At 42.0% G+C, this 18,844-nt stretch overlaps 1 protein-coding gene across 2 annotated transcripts; it reads left to right on the forward strand.

Annotated features, from left to right (window-relative positions):
* Positions 1–37: 37 nt before the first annotated feature.
* ANKMY2 (ankyrin repeat and MYND domain containing 2) lies at positions 38–18,693 on the forward strand. 2 transcript variants are annotated; one of them, XM_035128863.2, is made up of 10 exons: positions 38–162; positions 4,350–4,414; positions 8,236–8,374; positions 10,499–10,597; positions 12,077–12,237; positions 13,381–13,595; positions 15,843–15,978; positions 16,770–16,898; positions 17,230–17,371; positions 18,018–18,693. In XM_035128863.2, the coding sequence occupies exons 1-10, from the start codon at positions 96–98 to the stop codon at positions 18,239–18,241; spliced, it is 1,377 nt and encodes a 458-aa protein (XP_034984754.1). In that variant the 5' UTR covers positions 38–95; the 3' UTR covers positions 18,242–18,693. The 2 variants fall into 2 exon arrangements, with proteins under 2 accessions (XP_034984754.1, XP_060136724.1); XM_060280741.1 differs by lacking the exon at positions 38–162 and adding an exon at positions 173–1,206.
* Positions 18,694–18,844: the final 151 nt, after the last annotated feature.

The raw sequence follows: 18,844 nt of genomic DNA on the forward strand, positions 1-18,844 counted from the left end.
GGAAGGAGGAGGAGGAGGAGGGCGGCGGCGGGGGGGGGAGGTGCGTGCGTGTGGCTGAGCGAGAGAGAGGAAGAAAATAAAGCAGCCGGCAAGCTATGGCGTCTCTGAAGAGAGGGGACTTGAGCGAGGAGGAAAAGGAGTTGCTGGGAGTGATTGGGAAAGGTAAGGCGGGCAAGGGAAATCTGGCTCCAGGCCAAGCCGAGAGGCGGAGTGACGCGTGTCGGCTGCCTTTTGCCCGCCGCTCTGATTCTGTGCGACCGGGCCTTGTGCGTCGGGCCCGGGCTAATACGCAAGGAGGTTGCTTCTGTTCTGGAAGGGGCTTTCCCCCTCAGTTTTTGCTTCCTCGCCTTCTCTCGTGTGCTTTGACTGGCCGCTGCTCCCTGTGACTGTTGCACGACTGCTGCTTTTTATCATATCGTGCATATTTTCATGCAAAATAAGCAGTAGCCTAATAATAATAATAATAATAATAATAATAATAATAATAATAATAATACAAGTCTTCTGAAGACGTGTAATGAGTATTTATTTAAATTTTGAGTCATTCTGTAATGAGTGTCATTAGAATTGGAAAATGTATAAATGGCAATGATATAAAGCAGGCTTCCTCAAACTCGGCCCTCCAGATGTTTTGAGACTACAATCCCCATCAACCCTGATCACTGGTCTTGCTAGCTAGGGATGATGGGAGTTGTAGGCCAAAAACATCTGGAGGGCCGAGGTTGAGGAAGTCTAATATAAAGGTTAATTTTGAAAGCCATGAGACGGGAGGGAAGGAAGTCGATAGGCTCTAAGAGTCAGGGCGGTATAGTGGATAATGTTGATGTGAATGTTGTATAATATTAAAAGGAAAATAAAAATCACACACACACACACACATATATATATATATATATACCCACCCATCTGGCTGGGTTTCTCCAACCACTCTGGGTGGCTCCCAACAGAACATTAAAAACACAATAAAAGATCAAACATTAAAAACTTCCCAAAACAGGGCTGCAGTAAAGAGACAAGGGACTGTGTTTCTTTTTATCCCATTTACCCCTTCTTCCAAGGAGTTCATATGATTCAACATGTTTCTTTCTTCTGATCTCCCCCTCTCCACCCCCACCCCATTTTATTTTCACAACCAACCTGCAAGGTAGGGCTAGGGAGATGGACTGGGCCGAGGTGCCAACCTGAATAAAGTATTGGAGGGTCCAGGTAAGCTCTGCATGATCGATCACAAGACATGGCATGCACACAACATTTGAATGGCAATGCCCATTGGTGGGGGGCAGCCCCCTCAAATATTTTATGGGGGGCAAAGGGACTTCGCCCTTAAGAGTTGACTCCTATGGACTGGGTCAAGGTCATCCAGTGAGTCTCATGTCTGAGTAAAGATTTGAATGAGCGCTATCTACATACCACACATTTCTAGCACACACCCCAATAATCTTGTGAACTGGAGTTTATGGGTGTTGGGAATTCTAACTTGGAGGGGGTGCTTTAAATTCACAGTGTGTACTCAATAGTTGCATTCAAGGAAAGTCTCTGTGGAGTGCAGAGAGGAGTAAGCAGACTGCAATGACCGGTGTAAAAATCAACACTTTGCTAGCTGTCATACGATTCCAGAGGTATGGCAGACCTTGTCAGTGGCTGTTCCTAAGTAGCATTTTTGTTGTAGCAGCAGCAGCAGGAGGAGGACATGGAAAGTTATTCCCCTTCCTTTGCTGGAGTACACGCTTCTTCTATAAAAGAGTGTTAACTGGCAGATGGAGAAAATATGCCTTTAAGATTACAAAATAACCAACTCTGAAATAAGGGGGTAATATTCGTATTGTAAAGATCACGTGATTTCAGAGTCCATTATCATAACTAACTTAGTGTGAGAGCCACTGCTCATACCAGCTGCAAGTTGCTGGTATTGGGGATGGAGGCAGCCACATGATGCACACAAAACTGCATGTGCTAGATTTAGCTGAATGCTGCCGTATTTTTCGCTCTATAGGACGCACCTGACCATAGGACGCACCTAGTTTTTAGAGTAGGAAAACAGGGGGGGGTGCTTTCTTGACTTGTCCTAGGCATAGCAGCCAACTCCTAGAGGTCTAGGTGCCTTTGCCCCCCCCCAATATTAAATATTTGAGGAAGCTTCTTTTGCAAAGGGGGGGAGCTCCATGGTTTGTTTGTTTTTTTTTTTGGATCAGCTCAAAGATGTGCAGCTTCTTTTGCAAATGGGAAAAGCCCCTTTTTGGGGGTGGTCAGCTCACAGTTGTGCATCTTTTTTGCAAAGGGGGAAAGCTCCATTTTTGAGGATCAGCTCAAAGTTGTTGAGCTTACCTTGCAAAGGGAAAAAAATCCTGTTTTTATGGGTTACAGGTAGGTAGCCATGTTGGTCTGACGTATATGGTATCTAAAGAAGTGTGCATGCACACGAAAGCTCATACCTATGACAAACTTAGTTGGTCTCTAAGGTGCTACTGGAAGGAATTTTTTATTTTTTGTTTTTATGGGGTTCAACTCACAGTTCTGCAGCTTCTCTAGGAAAGGAAAGGGACCCATTTCTACAGTTTCCAGACAGATAATCTAATCAGCCAGTCACATGTCGCTGGGGAAACAAGCAGTCTCTCTCTGCAGACAACAATTAAGGCCTGGGCAAGGGGCCTGGGCAGGTCGGGAAGGGAGCTAGCTCCCTTATCTTGCTCCCCGATCTCTTGCATTCAGCTGCTGAGCGGGTCCTTTCAACACTCTCTTTCCCTCTTGTTAGCCTTTAGCTCTTTCTAATAATAATAATAATAAAAGAGCACGATCTGCCTTTCACCCCTGGGCAATTCGGCTCCAGGGACCACACATTCACTCCATAAGACGCACAGACATTTCCTCTTACTTTTTAGGAGTAAAAAAGTGTGTCTTATAGAGCGAAAAATACTGTGCTTTATTCAGTCATAGTGCTTTATCTATTCATGGAAATAATGCCTTTTTGCAGTGCTTCTGAATGTCAGCTGCTGGGAATCACTAGCAGGGGAACAATGTAATGTGTTCTTTTCTACGTACGGAAGTAGCTACTGTGATTCTTTACACATAGCGCTAGTCAAACTGTGGCTTAGCACGGAAAAGAGCACGTTCCCAGAGCAGAGATTTCAGCCATTGCACTTTGCAAGCTGCAACCACCTTTTTTTTTTGGTTTCACAACTCATGGTTTGTCTGGAGCAGGCATCCCCAAACTTCGGCCCTCCAGATGTTTTGGACTAAAATTCCCGTCTTCCCCGACCACTGATCCTTTTAGCTAGGGATCATGGGAGTTGTATCGTGAGGTATGGTGGTGTTGACAGATGTTAGTGAAGATGTAAATCTTCGCGGTATTGGAAATAACATCGAACTTATCTTTGTTGGTATCTTTATGAACTTATCTAAAGGAAATCAAAAGACTGAGTTTAACATCTATTACAAATGGACATTCAGTTGGAGTTAAACATTTGAAAAGTGCATTGGAATTAGATATCAACAGGTTGTTTTCAGAATTGTTAGTTTGCAAGTCTCTGTGGCTTTCACATAAGGCAGGGGTCCCCAGACTTACCGGGCTTCGGGCCGGAGGGCGGGGGAGTGCGCGCCCGTGCGCACACGCACATGGTGGGGAAAAATCGCCAAAAATCGCTTGTGCGCATGCGTATGGGCCTCCCCCGACCCGGAAGTGCATTGGAAATTTTTTGCCGATTTTTTGCCGATTTTGAAGATCGCCGCCGCGCTGCGCGCCGTAAGAGCGGGCGGCGTCAGCAGTGGGCGGCGGGGGTTGTCGCGGGCCGGATTGGGAGGCCAATTGGGCCGCATCCGGCCCAGGTGCCGTGGTTTGGGGACCCCTGACATAAGGCTTTTTATATATATTTTTCTCAGAAGTTTGATACACAATGTATGATGAATAATGTATAATTGATTTGACGATCATTATACTCATACTTTATCATGGCAGAATTTTATGATTCTGTGATTCGGAGTGAGGAGTTCAAGCTGAAATCCTCATTCAGCCCTGAGTTTTACTGAATGGGCTTGGGTCAGCCCAGCCTGTCTCACAAAGGAGTAAGATAATAACTACAGCAGTGTTTCTCAACCAGTGTGCCTCCAGATGTTTTTGGACTACAACTCCCATCATCCCTAGCTAGCAAGACCAGTGGTCAGGAATGATGGGAGTTGTAGTCCCAAAACATCTGGAGGCACGCTGGTTGAGAAACACTGAACTACAGTACCTGTACATACGTTACCATGGTCTCATTGGAGGAAGCATGGGATACAAATGTAATGAATTAATAGATTCACTGTATTGATTTTCTGTTTAACAGTAGGCTTCACAAACTCTTTCTCTCCCTTAGGAAGCCCTGAAGAAGCTGCACAACTGCTTGGCAGCAAGAATGTTCGTGTGAATTGTTTGGATGAGGTAAAAGACTTGACTCAAAATATGTGTCTAGATTGGGTAGAGTCAAATTTAAAAACATTGGGAATTCAAAGGTTGGCAGATCTCTATAAGCAAAATAATACTTATCAAGGAAACCTGAGTATGAGTTTAACATACTGGAATCAGAAAGTATCCCTTGACTATATTGGAAAATGATTATGGTCAAGCAAGTTTTCAGTATTCCCTGGTAAAAATGAACTAGTGCAACATGCCTGAACAGAGGTATAATATGCTGATTTTTTTGGACCCAAAATATCCTCTTTGATTTTTCAAAGTAAGCTGATACTTTTTAGAAAATAAGAAATCCTCTATTTCTGCTATAAAAGCGACCTGAACTTTTGTTAATGTCAGATTTATTTATCATCTTCTGAGATTACATATTTGAAACCTCAACTTTCCCAAGGCCTTATGATTGATTGAGGAGTGAAAGCAACATATTACATAACTGAATATTTCACAAACATAGTGGGTTGTTTTAAAAATGTAGTTGCAAATGGCTGTTTCTGTTTGACTTTTTTTGCAGGCGGGGGGGTCAAAGGTGAGTCTATCAAAAGTGTTACTGTGGGGAAAAGCCCACAGTGTATTTTTAGATCAACTTCCTCATGGGAACATGTACCATAACACATTTTGTGTTTTTGCAACTAACTTATTGCAAACTGGCCGGAATCCAGTGCAGAGTCAATGGGTTAAAGCCTGCCTCATATCATGCTGGATTTTGACTGTTGTCCCTGTAGATTTTTTATTTTATTTTATTGGTGAAATTGTTCATCTTGGCAAGAGCTGTTCAGCTGTAGAATTTTCCTAGGAAAGTGTTTCCCATATCATCCAGAAAACCTGCTTCATCACCGCTTAATGCAGTACCTGGAAAAAAAAGCACAGTGGTACCTTGATTTATGAACTTAATCCATTCTGGAAGTCCGTTTTTAAACCAAAGCGCTCTTAAACCAAGGCGTGCTTTCCCATAGCAGCGGGGGACTCAGTTTACAAATGGAGCACACTCAACAGGAAGAGAAACATGTTCTGCTTTGAAGGCAAAGTTCACAAACCAAAACACCTACTTCTGGGTTTGCAGTGTTCTTAATTCAACTTGTTTATAAACTAAGCTGCTCTTAAGCCAGGCAGGTTCCACAGTGAATCCCTTGTGGAATATCCTTTCTCTAGTTTAGAGGGAAATACTCTGCAAAGCTGCTGGTCTGTTTTAATATGCAATGGGAAATGTTGCCCTGTCTGGAGGGGGCGCAGTGTATCTAATATACTGGAAGTGGGGCAGTTGCTGCATTTGATCCCTGTAACTTTGTCATGGGGTGGGGCATGTGGATCCATTCTGGATTCAGTATTGAATGTCCTTCAGATGAATCATTTTTATACAGAAAAGGACCATAGAGATGTTTCTAAAGACATAAATGAGAAAAATAAGAGCTGCTTTTTAGTGTGTGGGGGGAAAGCATTATTCAATACCTTTAAATCTTACATTTTTCTATTTATTGCCTTGCCTTAAGAGAATTTTGGTGATCTCATTATGTGCCTTGCATCTATTTGCTTGTAGTCACTCAATGCTTCATACTTTCCCTGCAGTTCTGTTGTCATCCCACCCATCCCACCCCTATATGTTGCTTTGTGGCTTGGTCCCTCAAAAGCAACTATTAAATAACTGCTGTGAATGGATAGAGATGTTGAATGGATTCAGATTCATTTAGTTGTTTCCATATAAATCAGTGGGATTTGTGACTAACTTGTCCCACTGTTTTCAATGGGATCTAGTAAACCCCCATTTATCAGGCCCCTTCCTCCATCAACCACCACTGGGGAGCAGCCATTCCATCAGGCTCCAGCATGTGGAGGGATGGGAAGGAGGCTACTCCCATCAGCTCTGCTGAGAGACCATTTTGTTCTCTCTCTGAACTGGTTTCTATTCCTGGTGATCTTTATAAGAACTACTACTACTACTACTATGACACTTTAAGAACTGTTGCCCAAGTTTGCTTGTTCTCATCTTCTTTATCCTCTTTTGTTTCATGTTGTTTTCATAAAACTATAGAGTTGAAAGGTATCCCCAAGGGTCATCTAGTCCAACCCCCTGCAATGTAGGAATCTCAGCTATAGCATCCATGACAAATAGCCATCCAACCTCTGCTTTAAAACCTCCAAGGAAGGAGAGTCCACAATCGAGGGAGCCTGTTCCACTGTTGAACAGCTCTTACGGTCAGAAAGGTGTTTTTTTTTCTGATGTTCACTTGGGATCTCCTTTCTTATAACTTGAAGCCATTGGTTTGAATTCTACCCTCTGTAGCAGGAGAAAACAAGCTTGTTCCCTCTTCCATGTGACTTTTGATTGCAAATCTGCAGGCAGGGACTGTTTTATTCCTATTCATCTGAATCCAGCTCACATAACATGAGGCACCACTTTGTGGTTTCTTCATATTGGTTATCTACATGTTGTTTGTATATTCCATCTTCCATCTGAGATTATTTTTGAAATTTCTTCTAGAAGTGCTGTATAATGTGTGGGTTGGCTCTCCTATATAGCTCTGAGGCCAGGTGGTTATCTTTTTTTAAAATCCTCATTATCAATCCGTAAGGAACAGACTAAGGCAGGGAAAAGGGCACCACTCTAGAGTTGGCTGTCTGTACAGGTGGCCTGTACAAATACCTCACTGCTCCTTAATGCACAAAATTCCATCCCACTACTTGGAATATATTTTTAGCACGCGGAAGACTCGCGTGTATAATTTGAACCAAGTCTCCCTGAATATAAGCATTTTAATCTCTTTATGAAAGAAGCAAAGGGGGCTGCTGGAAATGAGAAACAATGGAAGCAGAGGTCCTAAATGCCATTGTGCATTTCTGGCTTAACAAATGTATGATTCATAACAGACGGTGTATGTGAACTGCTGCTTAAAATGACATGTTTTTCACCAGTGCCTGCAACTAAAGAAACTACCAAAAACTGGTAATGATCCATCTCTCCCACATGGCTTCCCAAATATAAAACTTGCCTATTATATAAATTGTCATACTGAAGACTCAAATATAAAGAGGTCCTTTGCAGGTCTCCCTGCTTGCAGCTGTTAATCTCCTCAGAGAATTGTGTGGTTTCCCACCAAATTAGACATGTTGTTAATTGTGTGAAAGCAACTGATGTGCACATTTTTTTATATAAAAAACCCAAATCTTACTAATACTTTTATTAATACTTCAGTTTATTATTAGAATAGTTCCCTAGGAATTAAAAGCTTAAACACTACAGTGTTCATTCTACCCCCCCCCCCCGGACCCTTATAAAAATGTAAAGAAATGTTTATTGTTGATGCCTTGCAACTAAATTGCTCCTATCTCCTATCTCCAATACAAGTAAGGGGGCTTTATTATTCGCTGGTATACCAAGGCATAGTAGCTATTCCAAAAGCATAAATTGAAAAGCTTTTCATAAATATAGTCATTAGTAGAATTTTTATAAGTATTGATGGGTGTGGGGGCGGGGAAGAATTGCAATTGCCCACATAGAAGGCAGGCAATCATAGCTGAAGTTTCCTTCTCATTAGTAGCTTACATTGAAGCTGAATGTGTACAAAGGTATCCTCTGCTAAATTGGGGTGAAGGGGTAGTTGGTTTTCTAAAAGCTGGATTTTGCTGAAAGAATATAGTTAAAGAGTATTCAAATGTAGCAAAGTGAACATCAAAAAGGCTCTGTTTGGAGTGCTATCTTTTCATTTTTGAAGTGTAGCTTGCTTGTGTTTAAATACTACTGGAGAAGAACAAACAGATATATTTAAAGCTCCTGCATTTATTTCTTCTTTCCTTAGCATGGCATGACTCCTCTGATGCATGCTGCATACAAAGGAAAAGTTGAGGTCTGCAGACTGTTGTTGCGACATGGGGCTGATGTTAACTGCAATGAACATGAACACGGATATACGGCTCTGATGTTTGCTGGGCTTTCAGGTATCTATGAAGTTTCCCTCATTCAGTTAATTACATCTGCTTCTTGGTGCAGATAAATGAATCCTCCGTGCCTTTGTGTAGGCAGAATTTTTGTCTTTTGTTAAAGGATGATGTGTTAGAGGTAAGGTCTACCTCTACTTTATAGGCAAGATTGCTATTCTTTTCTTAATCAGTTTTTATTGTAAGCCACTGATAGCCTTCTGCTGGAAAATTGGGATAGAATCATAGAGTTGGAAGAGACCACAAGGGCCATCCAGTCCAACCCCCTGCCAAGCAGGAAACACCATCAAAACATTCCTGACAGATGGCTGCCAAGCCTCTGCTTAAAGCAGGGGTCAGCAAACCTTTTCAGCAGGGGGCCGGTCCACTGTCCCTCAGACCTTGTGGGGGGGCCGGACTATATTTTGAAAAAAAATATGAACGAATTCCTATGCCCCACAAATAACCCAGAGATGCATTTTAAATAAAAGGACACATTCTACTCATGTAAAAACACCAGGCAGGCCCCACAAATAACCCAGAGATGTATTTGAAATAAATGGGCACATTCTACTCATGTAAAAACATTCCCGGACCATCCGCGGGCTGGATTTAGAAGGCGATTGGGCCACATCCGGCCCCCGGGCCTTAGTTTGGGAACCCCTGGCTTAAAGGATAGAATTAATAGCTAATCAGACAACTCTGAAGACCCAGTTTTGGTCTTGGATATCTACTGTATTTCACCCTCTGGACCGCTCATGGAGGAGGCACTTGAAGAAAGGTCCGGGTTAGTTCATATGGGGAAAGGCAATCCTTGTGCCATTTAAGGTGTTACAGGTATAGCAAAGTACAGTCTTTATATTGTGTGTGCATATTAATTGTCAGGGTTTTTCTTTGTTCTTTAAAGCAATAAATAAAACTAAACATCAGCCGTCCAGATGTTGCTCTTGGGCTTAGCTGGAATACTCCCTTAAAGGATAATATTTTTATTTTCAAAAATGTGGTTTGGATTTCAGGGTCTGTTAAACGTCTCTCTCTCTCTCTCTCTCTCTCTCTCTCTCTCTCTCTCTCTCTCTCTCTCTCTCTCTCTCTAGCAAAAGGTAGAATTATGAATAGTAAACAATATCTGTGAATGCATATATCAGATTGTGGGTGTAAGAGGCCTCCCTCCACTGAGGGGAAAGAGCCGGTGAAAGCGTTGAAGGAATAAGAATGTGAGAGGAAATGTCAATAGGAATTATTAAAATAACATGAGGGGAGGGAGGGGAGGAAGGAAGGAAGGAAGGAGATAAGAGAGCAAAGTTGTTATGGGGTGAAGAAGTGAATGTGAAAGGACCATGGAGGAGAGGAGGAAAGAAACTGGCGGTTTTCTCTTTGGGTGCGGAATACGGTAAAAGAAATTACAGGATATGTGTAAAAAATAGTTTGAGAGACATCATTGGTTGGAAAGGAAAAATATAAAATAATGTGCTCTTTACCTAGAGCCTCTGGGTTAGGAAATTCTGCCTAAAATCAGGAGGCTGAGTCAGAATACTTCCAGAGCACATGTCTGAACTTAGCTCACAGAAAGCTAAGCTATGGAACTCCTTGCTGCAAAAAATTAGCAATTTCTAAAGATGGATTAGATGACAGCAGAAAGTGATGCCGCTGGGGAAGGTTGGTGCAGCCGTCAGGCCTTGGTGTAGAATCTATTCATACTGGCACGACAGAGGGTGGGGTGAAACCTAGAGAAAGCAAATGGCATCTTCGTTTCCAGTTACTGGGTATGAATAAGGGCTGTAGCTCTGTGGAAAAGCACTTTCTTGGCTTGCAGAAAGAACTAGGCTCAATCCATGGTGTCTCCAGATAGGGCTGAGAAAGACCTGCATTTGAAAACTTGGAAGAGCTGCTGCCCGTCAGTGTAGTAGACAGTATTCATCTCAGCCAGATGACGCACTTGCCTGACTTGGTATAAAGCAGCTCCCCATTTTCTAAATGTTTAGTAGCAGCAGCAGCCTCCTTAAACTGCAGATTTACAAGGGATGAAATGTTTTAATATCTTGTGCGGGGGGGGGGGGACCCACCCAAAAAACCTTATATGGCTGGAACTTTTCTACAGACCCATCGTGAGAAATCTAAATGGAAGCTGTTCTCTTCTGTGTTTAGGCAACAAAGAAATTACGTGGATGATGTTGGAGGCTGGAGCAGACACAGATGTCGTGAACTCAGTGGGAAGGACAGCAGCACAGATGGCTGCCTTTGTGGGTAAATGGAGCAGCCATTTTTAATTACCCTTCATGAAGGCCAGGGTGGGAAACCTGTGGCCTTCCAAAAGTTGCTGGGCTTTGACTCCATCATCCCTGACTATTGTCCATGCTGCCTGGGGCAAATGGAAGATACAGCTCAACAACAAGTGGAGTGCTGCAGGGCTCTCTCTCTCCCCCCCCCCCCTTTTAAGGCTCTGAGAAGATGGAGATTGATTTGACTTAATGTTTATTGACAACGGGATGTTCAGTACCAGTTTCTTAACTAACTCAAGGGGAAGAAAATTTTAAAATATTCATTGGATGGTCGCTCCTTTTCTCAAATTGCTAACCTTAGTTGGCGGCAGGAGAGGGGATGTTGAATTCATAATTAGGAAAGAAATCTGCTCTATTTTGAACTCAGCCTGATTTTCAGTAAAAATCTGAGTCCAGCTAAAAAAATGGGTTTAGCTCCATTCGTGGCCAGCCTTCCCTGTTATCCAACCTTGCTCACTTCTCTTTGAGAAGGAAGATTTAACTAGCAGCAGGGAAGAGTTTGCTAGAAAGGAGTAGCCTCTGTGAGCTGATAACTGTATGTAAATATATATTTACATAAATAAATGGTGGTGTTCTTTGAGCTGTATTTCCTTTTAAGGATAGACTATGAAGAAGAAGAAATTATTTTTGTTTGTTTTTCCTGGCAAAGGGGTTGGAAGGACTGGTGAGGAGAGACCTTTCACCCAATATTTTTTTTAAAAAAACTGTTCTAAAGTCAAGTCTTTTGATGATTACATTAAAAAAAAACCAGACACAAAGAGGATTGTGAGACAGGGAGACTAGTGGATCCAGTCAAAAGACCTACCACTTTATTGCAGGAATCTGCTTACAACGTGGGGGAAATTACACCCACATATCACATCCACTACATCTGAACAGTCAGTCCTTAGTCAGAGATTCAGACACTGTAATTGTCAGTCTGCACTGGAAGCTTTGCAATCATTGTTTCTAAAATAAAAAACCTATTAATGAGGCGTAATCACTAAGCATTCTACTGCTCGCTGAAAGGTGAGCCAGAATCAATCATGCAATCTCATATGAGCTGCTTTGAAATGTCATGTAATGTCATGTCTTCAAGAAGAATTAAATTTTTGACTGGTTAGCAGCACCCTTTTTAGATTTAGTTCGTGCAGTGAACTAAAACAAATCTATAAAAGTGGGAATAACTTTAGAACTGTTTCATAATGTGTCTTAAAAGCTGTTTTGCCCATCAGATCCTAAGTTCTCTGAATAGGTGAGTTAGTTTAGTTCTGTAAACTTCATATTACATATAGGCCTTGAGCCTTGAAAAATTGCCTCTGTGTGAAGGTACTTCCATTTCGTTCCTCACTGCTTTATTAGTATAGTACTTCCTCTAAATGGTGAACAACCTCTGTGATTTGTGCTTCATGTGTGAAATCATTTGTTCTTCATCTTCATAAAAGATGCACCGTTCTCTTTTTAGGTCAACATGACTGTGTCACTGTTATCAACAATTTCTTTCCTCGAGAAAGGTTGGATTACTATACAAAACCACAAGGACTTGATAAAGAACCCAAACTGCCAGTCAAGTTAGCTGGACCTCTGCATAAGATCATTACAACTACCAATTTGCATCCTGTTAAGGTAGAGTGTCCATATTTTGGCTTATGCTTCAGGCATACTTGTCAAATAACTTACAACCTTGCTGAGGTCGGTCCTCTAAGAAAAAAATATTTGGCCTATGGAGTTGGGTGGCAAAATTTGGCCAGCAGCTAATTCATTATTCTGAGTTTGTTCTTGGTTTTCCATATTCCTGACCTGCTCATAGGGGCTCGTTCTCAAATGGAGAGATTTATTGTAAAATAGTCCCCAACATGAAATGCTCAAAGGTTAGCACACTGAAGTATATACACCTTTAGAAGTCTTCAACTTTTTGAGATCCAGGACCTACTTTTAACATAAACAGACATCCGGGAGCCCATTTCTTAATCATATATTTGTGCAATGGTAATGCTGCTGTTATGACCCACCTTAGATTAGCTCACAACCTAATAGTGTGTCCCAACACACCAGTTAAAGACCAGTGATTTAGCACAGAAGCAAGACAGCATCTCATAAGGACTTGTATGTAAAAGAAGAGCTGAAATCTACTTGTGTGACACTCATCTCTGATATCAGTTTCTGTGAAACCCTGTAGTTTCGGAAAGGGCCTGACATTTGTAGTTAGAAGCTACAAGTGAGACCTGCAACAAAAAATTGCTGTGTGAATTGCTACAGTTCAAATTCAAACAACTCCATTCCATTCCGTCTGTAACAGTTGTCGGCATTCCAAGGCCCACCTGGCTTGCTTGGTCCTTGTTGGGCTGTTTTGTGGGTTCCTGTGCTTAGGGGATTTTTTGGTACTTCTCCAAAACCCAGGGGTTCCCCCAAGTCTGCTGATACTTCCCTCATAGGCATTTTTGGCTACATATGCAATGTCACTTAACACCCCGAACCTTGGAAATAGAGAGGATTATGGTGTTCAGTTTCTCGATCAAAGATGCATTCATTTTGTACGTTATCACTTCCTGTAATCAGTATTGCATGCATTGTGGACACTAAAATGGGTCAGTCATATTCCCAATGTGATCCACCTATTGCTTGGCAAGTTTCTTAGGCAATATAACTTATTTAAGAAGATAAAAGAGCTAGAAGTCCTTCTAATATGAGCACTTAGAAATCACCTATTAATTCTGTTTTAAATAATCTATCCAGGAAAGATAAACTCTTGTTAATCTTTTCCTATAGATTGTGTTGCTAGTGAAACAAAACCCTCTCCTAGCAGAAGCTGAAGCAATGCAGAAATGCTACAGAGTGCTGGATCTGATTTGCGAGAAGTGTATGAAGCAGAGAGAGATGAATGAAGTACTGGCCATAAAAATGCACTACATTAGCTGTATCTTCCAGAAATGCATCCTCTTCCTTAAGGAGCGAGAGGATAAATTGGATGGATTAATCAAAAGGTATTATCCCCATCATGAATGGCATTGAATGCATCCAGAAAAGCATTTGTGTTCATTTCTATCCAAGTAAAGACAGACTGCTTACCTTGAATGGTAAAATGAATGGTTTGCTGCTCAGTTTCCTTCAAAATCCCCAAGCTATCTGCAGCTAGATGAATATTCCTTCCCTGGGCTCTTCTTCTGTGTCTCTTTTATGCTAGACCAAAATTATTTTTGAATCTTTGCTGAGGCCTTTTAATCTGCTAATGTGTTTAAAGATCTGAGGATGCTGCTGGTTCTTTTCAGGCTGTTCTGCTATAATAGCAGTAATTCGTTTTTTTTATTATTGCAGTAATTCACACTGATGGACAAGATAATTAAGTAAAAGGCGCTATGACCTGGTTCACATGGCAAAACAAACCAAGCAAGCTTTGGCTATAGCTTGTGGTTAGTGAGGAAACAGTGTAGCCATGAGCTCAGGTTTGGACGATATGCTAAGCCAGGGGTGGCCAACTCCCAAGAGACTGTGATCTACTCACAGAGTTAAAAACTGGCAGTGATCTACCCTCTTTTTTGGGGTTCGGGTCAAAGTTGTTGAGTTTTTTTCAGGGAGAAGGTAAAATGTTGAGCTTTTTTAGGGGAGCCACAGTTGTTCAGCTTCTTTGGGGGGAGCCAATTATCTACCAGTGATCTACCGCAGATGTCCAGTGATCTACTGGTAGATCACGATCTACCTGTTGGACATGCCTGGGCTAAGCCAAAGCTTGGTTTAGTTCTGTGCAATGTTGTGGGAGCAAAAAGGACTTGGGAGGAGTAAAGTGGCTACAATGTCCTCTCAAGGTACCCACAGGTCTGTTGGGAATCCTAGGTGAGATACCCTGCAGTGGAAGTTGCTCTCAGTACCAGTCATTACATGGAAGGAGCTTAAGATCCAGTTGGTTTACTGTTGCAGAAGATAAGGCTTAGTAAAACAGTTCTGGGCATAGATATATACAGCAGTAGGCTTTTGCAGACACTGATACATACAAGGAAAAAGTATCTCCATTGCTCCAAATAAACCAGCAATTCAAGACATGACACTGGATAAGTAACAAATAATAATAATAATAATTTATTATTTATACCCTGCCCATCTGGCCGGGTTCCCCCAGCCACTCTGGGCGGCTTCCAACAAAATATTAAAATACAGAAATCCATCAAACATTAAAAGCTTCCCTAAGCAGGGCTGCCTTGAGATGCTTTCTAAAGGTCTGGTAGTTGTTGTTCTCTTTGACCTCTGGTGGGAGGGCATTCCACAGGGTGGGTGCCACTACCGAGAAGGCCCTCTGCCTGGTTCCCTGTAACTTAGCTTCTCGTAGCGAGGGAACCGCCAGAAGGCCCTCTGCGCTGGACCTCAGTGTCCGGGCAGTAACACCAACATACTTAGTAAATGATTGACACACTGCTGAGCTGACATGCCTTAATCACAGATATGGTTGGGGCATTGGGGAGTTACCATAGCAGCTGGCTTGGCTGCCTTGCACCTGCGATTACCTCATCCATGGGGTGATTTACGCTCACGCCCAGTTACTCCCAACCATGTTCCTATGTTCCCAATATCCCATAGTTTAGCTTACCATGTTGCATGAATCAGGTCTATGTTTTAGTTGCCCTCAACTTCCATTGTAGGGCAAGAGTATCTTTAGCTGCAGAAACGTTGTTGTTAAATCTCAGAGCTGAAAGATATAGATACGTATTTTAAGTGTTGCACACAGAAAGTTCTTGCATTAGCATCTTTCTCTGTTATGCTGTGGGTATGTAGTTCAAATATTAAAATCTTGGCCTATGTGCTGCGCCGTAAATAACAATAAAACAATGAACAGGGTGGTGGTACAATGACCACTGCAACCAACACAATCAACACCAGTGGCTTGAGCAGTGAACCACTGTTATATCACAAGTGGACTCTTTATTACTGCGTATGCAATTGTTCAAGATAAAATCTATTTTAGAAAAAGAAGAAATGATCACTGAACTGCTGATATATTACAAGTGAGCTCTTTATTTACTGTGTTTGCTATTGTTTCAGATAAAACCTATTTGGGAAAGAAAATACTTTTGCCATTTTTATGGATATTTATTGTTTGTTTACGGATAGTTGCCTTGGTGATATTATCTTGTGTTGATTGCACCGTAAGGCAGGCATGACAACTACAAATAAAGCAAAGTGATTGTCCAATAGGATTGGCATGAGTCCTTTAAATTCATCTTTTGCTTTAATCTTTCCAGCCTATTAAAAGGCAGAGATGCAGATGGTTTTCCAGTATTTCAAGAGAAGCTCATCCGAGAATGCATTCGGAAATTTCCTTACTGTGAAGCAACCTTGCTCCAGCAGCTTGTGAGAAGCATTGCCCCAGTTGAAATTGTGAGTTTCTCTAGTTCAATAGCTTCTCTTTCTTTGGCAGAACATTTGAAATCCCCAAGATACAGCTTAATGGGTGCACTTGATATTTGCAGTTATTCTGAAGAACTGTATTTCATACAGAGGATGGGATATCTTTTTTAATGTGTTTCCTTTAAATTTTGATAGCGTCTATGAATTCCCCAATCCAGGAGCCAGAGTTCCTCCTTAGCTTTATAGGAGAGGAAAGCAGGGGGTATCATGTGCTGCTGAGGATATAGGCAGAAACATAATCTTTCCTTTCCCAAAACCCTGATCAGGGTGTGGGGGAAATTACTTCTTCAGCCACACTGAGCTTCAGAGGAGGCAGAAGCAGCATGAGAGACAATGTGCCTTTGTCCACTCTAAAGTCTAGTGTAATAGGAACCCCCTCTTCCTTCTCCTCTACTCAAAACACTACACATGCCAGGAAACTCAGACATAAGTGGCAACAAGCTAAAGCTTGTGCATCGCCAAATTGCTTTTCATTCCCATTTTGCAAATAATCTCAACGATGTCACCACCAGTATACTTTACATTGGAACGGTCAGCAAAGTTAAATCTTGGGATAGTGGAAGAATAATTTCCCTGCTTCCCTCCATATGCCAGGCTAAGATCTTGCATTTGAGACCAGTGCAAAAGTACTAAAGTTTACATTGAAAATATGCAGATTTTTTTCCTATATCTGCATTAGTGTTGTAGCTGCAGGCTTCTTATTGGCTGGGGGGGGGAGTGTATGTTTGCAATGACTTAACTGCCTTTATCTTTTCCCCCAGGGCTCTGATCCTACAGCTTTCTCTGTACTGACACAAGCAGTTACTGGCCAAGTGGGCTTTGTGGATGCTGAATTTTGTACCACATGCGGGGGGAAAGGTGCAGCCAAAAGATGTTCCGTTTGCAAAATGGTAAGAATCTGCAGGTAAATACCACTGACTGAGATTCCAGCCAGAGATTTCAACTGTTCCTGTATCTGGAGACTGTTCCTTTATAGGAGCAATATAGATGTTACAGGTGCTGGATCTTGGATCTCCTAAAGTGAAAGTGAGCAAATAGCTGTTCCTGGCACAAGTCAACAACAAAAAAACATATTTCTTGTTATTAAAATAAGCCAGCTATTGCAAGGTTTAGATTTCCAGTTTTCCATACAGAAATGATTGGGTGCCTTATACAACCTGGCTGATTCGAATGCAAGCCCATCCTTTTTGTGCATTGAGGCATGGCTTGTTCCGTTCGCAGGTGATCTACTGTGATCAAGACTGCCAGAAAATGCACTGGTTCACACACAAGAAAGTATGCAAGACATTAAAGGAAGCCCACGAGAAGCAGGAGTTGGAAGCTGCCAAGGCAAAGAAGCAGCAAGAAGCGAAGCAAAAGAGAGGTTGGCACACATCATTGTCCTTGCAACAGCTTCCATGTTTGTGGCCAGATTAGAGCAGTGTTTTCTTAAACAACGGGTGGGGGGAACAGTGGCAATCCAGATGTTGGGCTTGCAACACTTAACAGATTATTTTGTTTGTCAAGCAGGTTATGAATTTTCTAAACAAAGCACTGGCCATTCTGGCTTTGGTTAAGGATAAAAGAGATTCATTCCTCTGCCCCTAGATCTGTTAGGGTTGCACTGTCAGCAAGGAACCCCTAACAACATCTGTCTAGAAGTACATCCTACAGAGTTAAGTGGGGATTTCTCCCTGCTAAATGGAGTTAGGATTGCAGCCATAGAAATGCACATCGCATGCACACCCGCCCCCTAAACTCAAGGTACTGTTTCGGAACAGTTGAGTTTGCCTGTGCTCTGTAACAAGCAGCTGTTTTCTGAAGCTGCCCATGGAATCACAGTTTGGTTCTCTGACCAATTTTAACTTCTATTCCTGGTTTGATTAGTTATTTCAAAATAGCTTCTAATACTAGCGTTAGTTTCTGGGATGAAGGAGCCGGTGTTGCTTGTGGGAGTATTTATTTATTTAATTTATTTATTTATTGCTGCACATTGCAATATATGTATTGCCCTTTGTTTTCTCCTCTAGAGGCAACACGTGCAGCAGAATCTGCTTTAACAAGTGAAGAGCAGTTGGCCTCTGAACCAGGAGGCAACAAAGAAGAGGAACTAAAATGCGTGGGAGACAGAACTGAGGAGGTGGTTCCTAAGAAGGAGGTGCCTGCGCTGTCCCCTCAGGACGACAAGGCCCTTGAAGGAGAGACTAGTCTAGCGGACATCACGGTTGAAAAAGCTCATGAGTCCGAGGAGTAAGAAAAGCTGGAGGGCCCAAGGCTTTATGGAGGATGTCCTCTAGGCCACAACATCGGGATATGCAGGTCAATGGAATGCAGTAATAATGCTCACTCTTGACATATGCTGTGATCCAGCACATGTCAACTTATTTGTCCTGTGTAACTACATCGCATCATCCTAGACTGTGATGACAAGAGCTGAACCATCTGATCAAAACTATAAGAGCATACCCATCTGCCTTCATGCCTGCACAAAGCGTAGAAGACTTAAATGGTGTCTGAGAAGAGGGCCATTTGCTAGCAAAATTTTAAAAATATCTTAGACTTCAGTGCAATAAAGCGCTTGGTCATGATACTGTTAGATCATAAGGGATGCAACCATCTAAAAGTTAAGTTTTTCTGGCTACTGTACAGATTTTGAAAGCTAGTACTGCTACCAGTCTGTTTTCATTAAACAAAATCCTGCTCATCTATGTTGGCTTAACTTCCTCGAACTTTCTCTTTCCACTTAAGTGGCTCAATGATGAAGAACACAACAAAAATATTAGTGTTCCCCAGGAAAATAGGCTCACGGTGGCATTTTGCTACACTTTTATGAGATACATCATGATTTTGTTTGTAC

Source organism: Zootoca vivipara, chromosome 12 (genome assembly GCF_963506605.1).
Source record: "Zootoca vivipara chromosome 12, rZooViv1.1, whole genome shotgun sequence".
Lineage (NCBI taxonomy): Eukaryota > Metazoa > Chordata > Lepidosauria > Squamata > Lacertidae > Zootoca > Zootoca vivipara.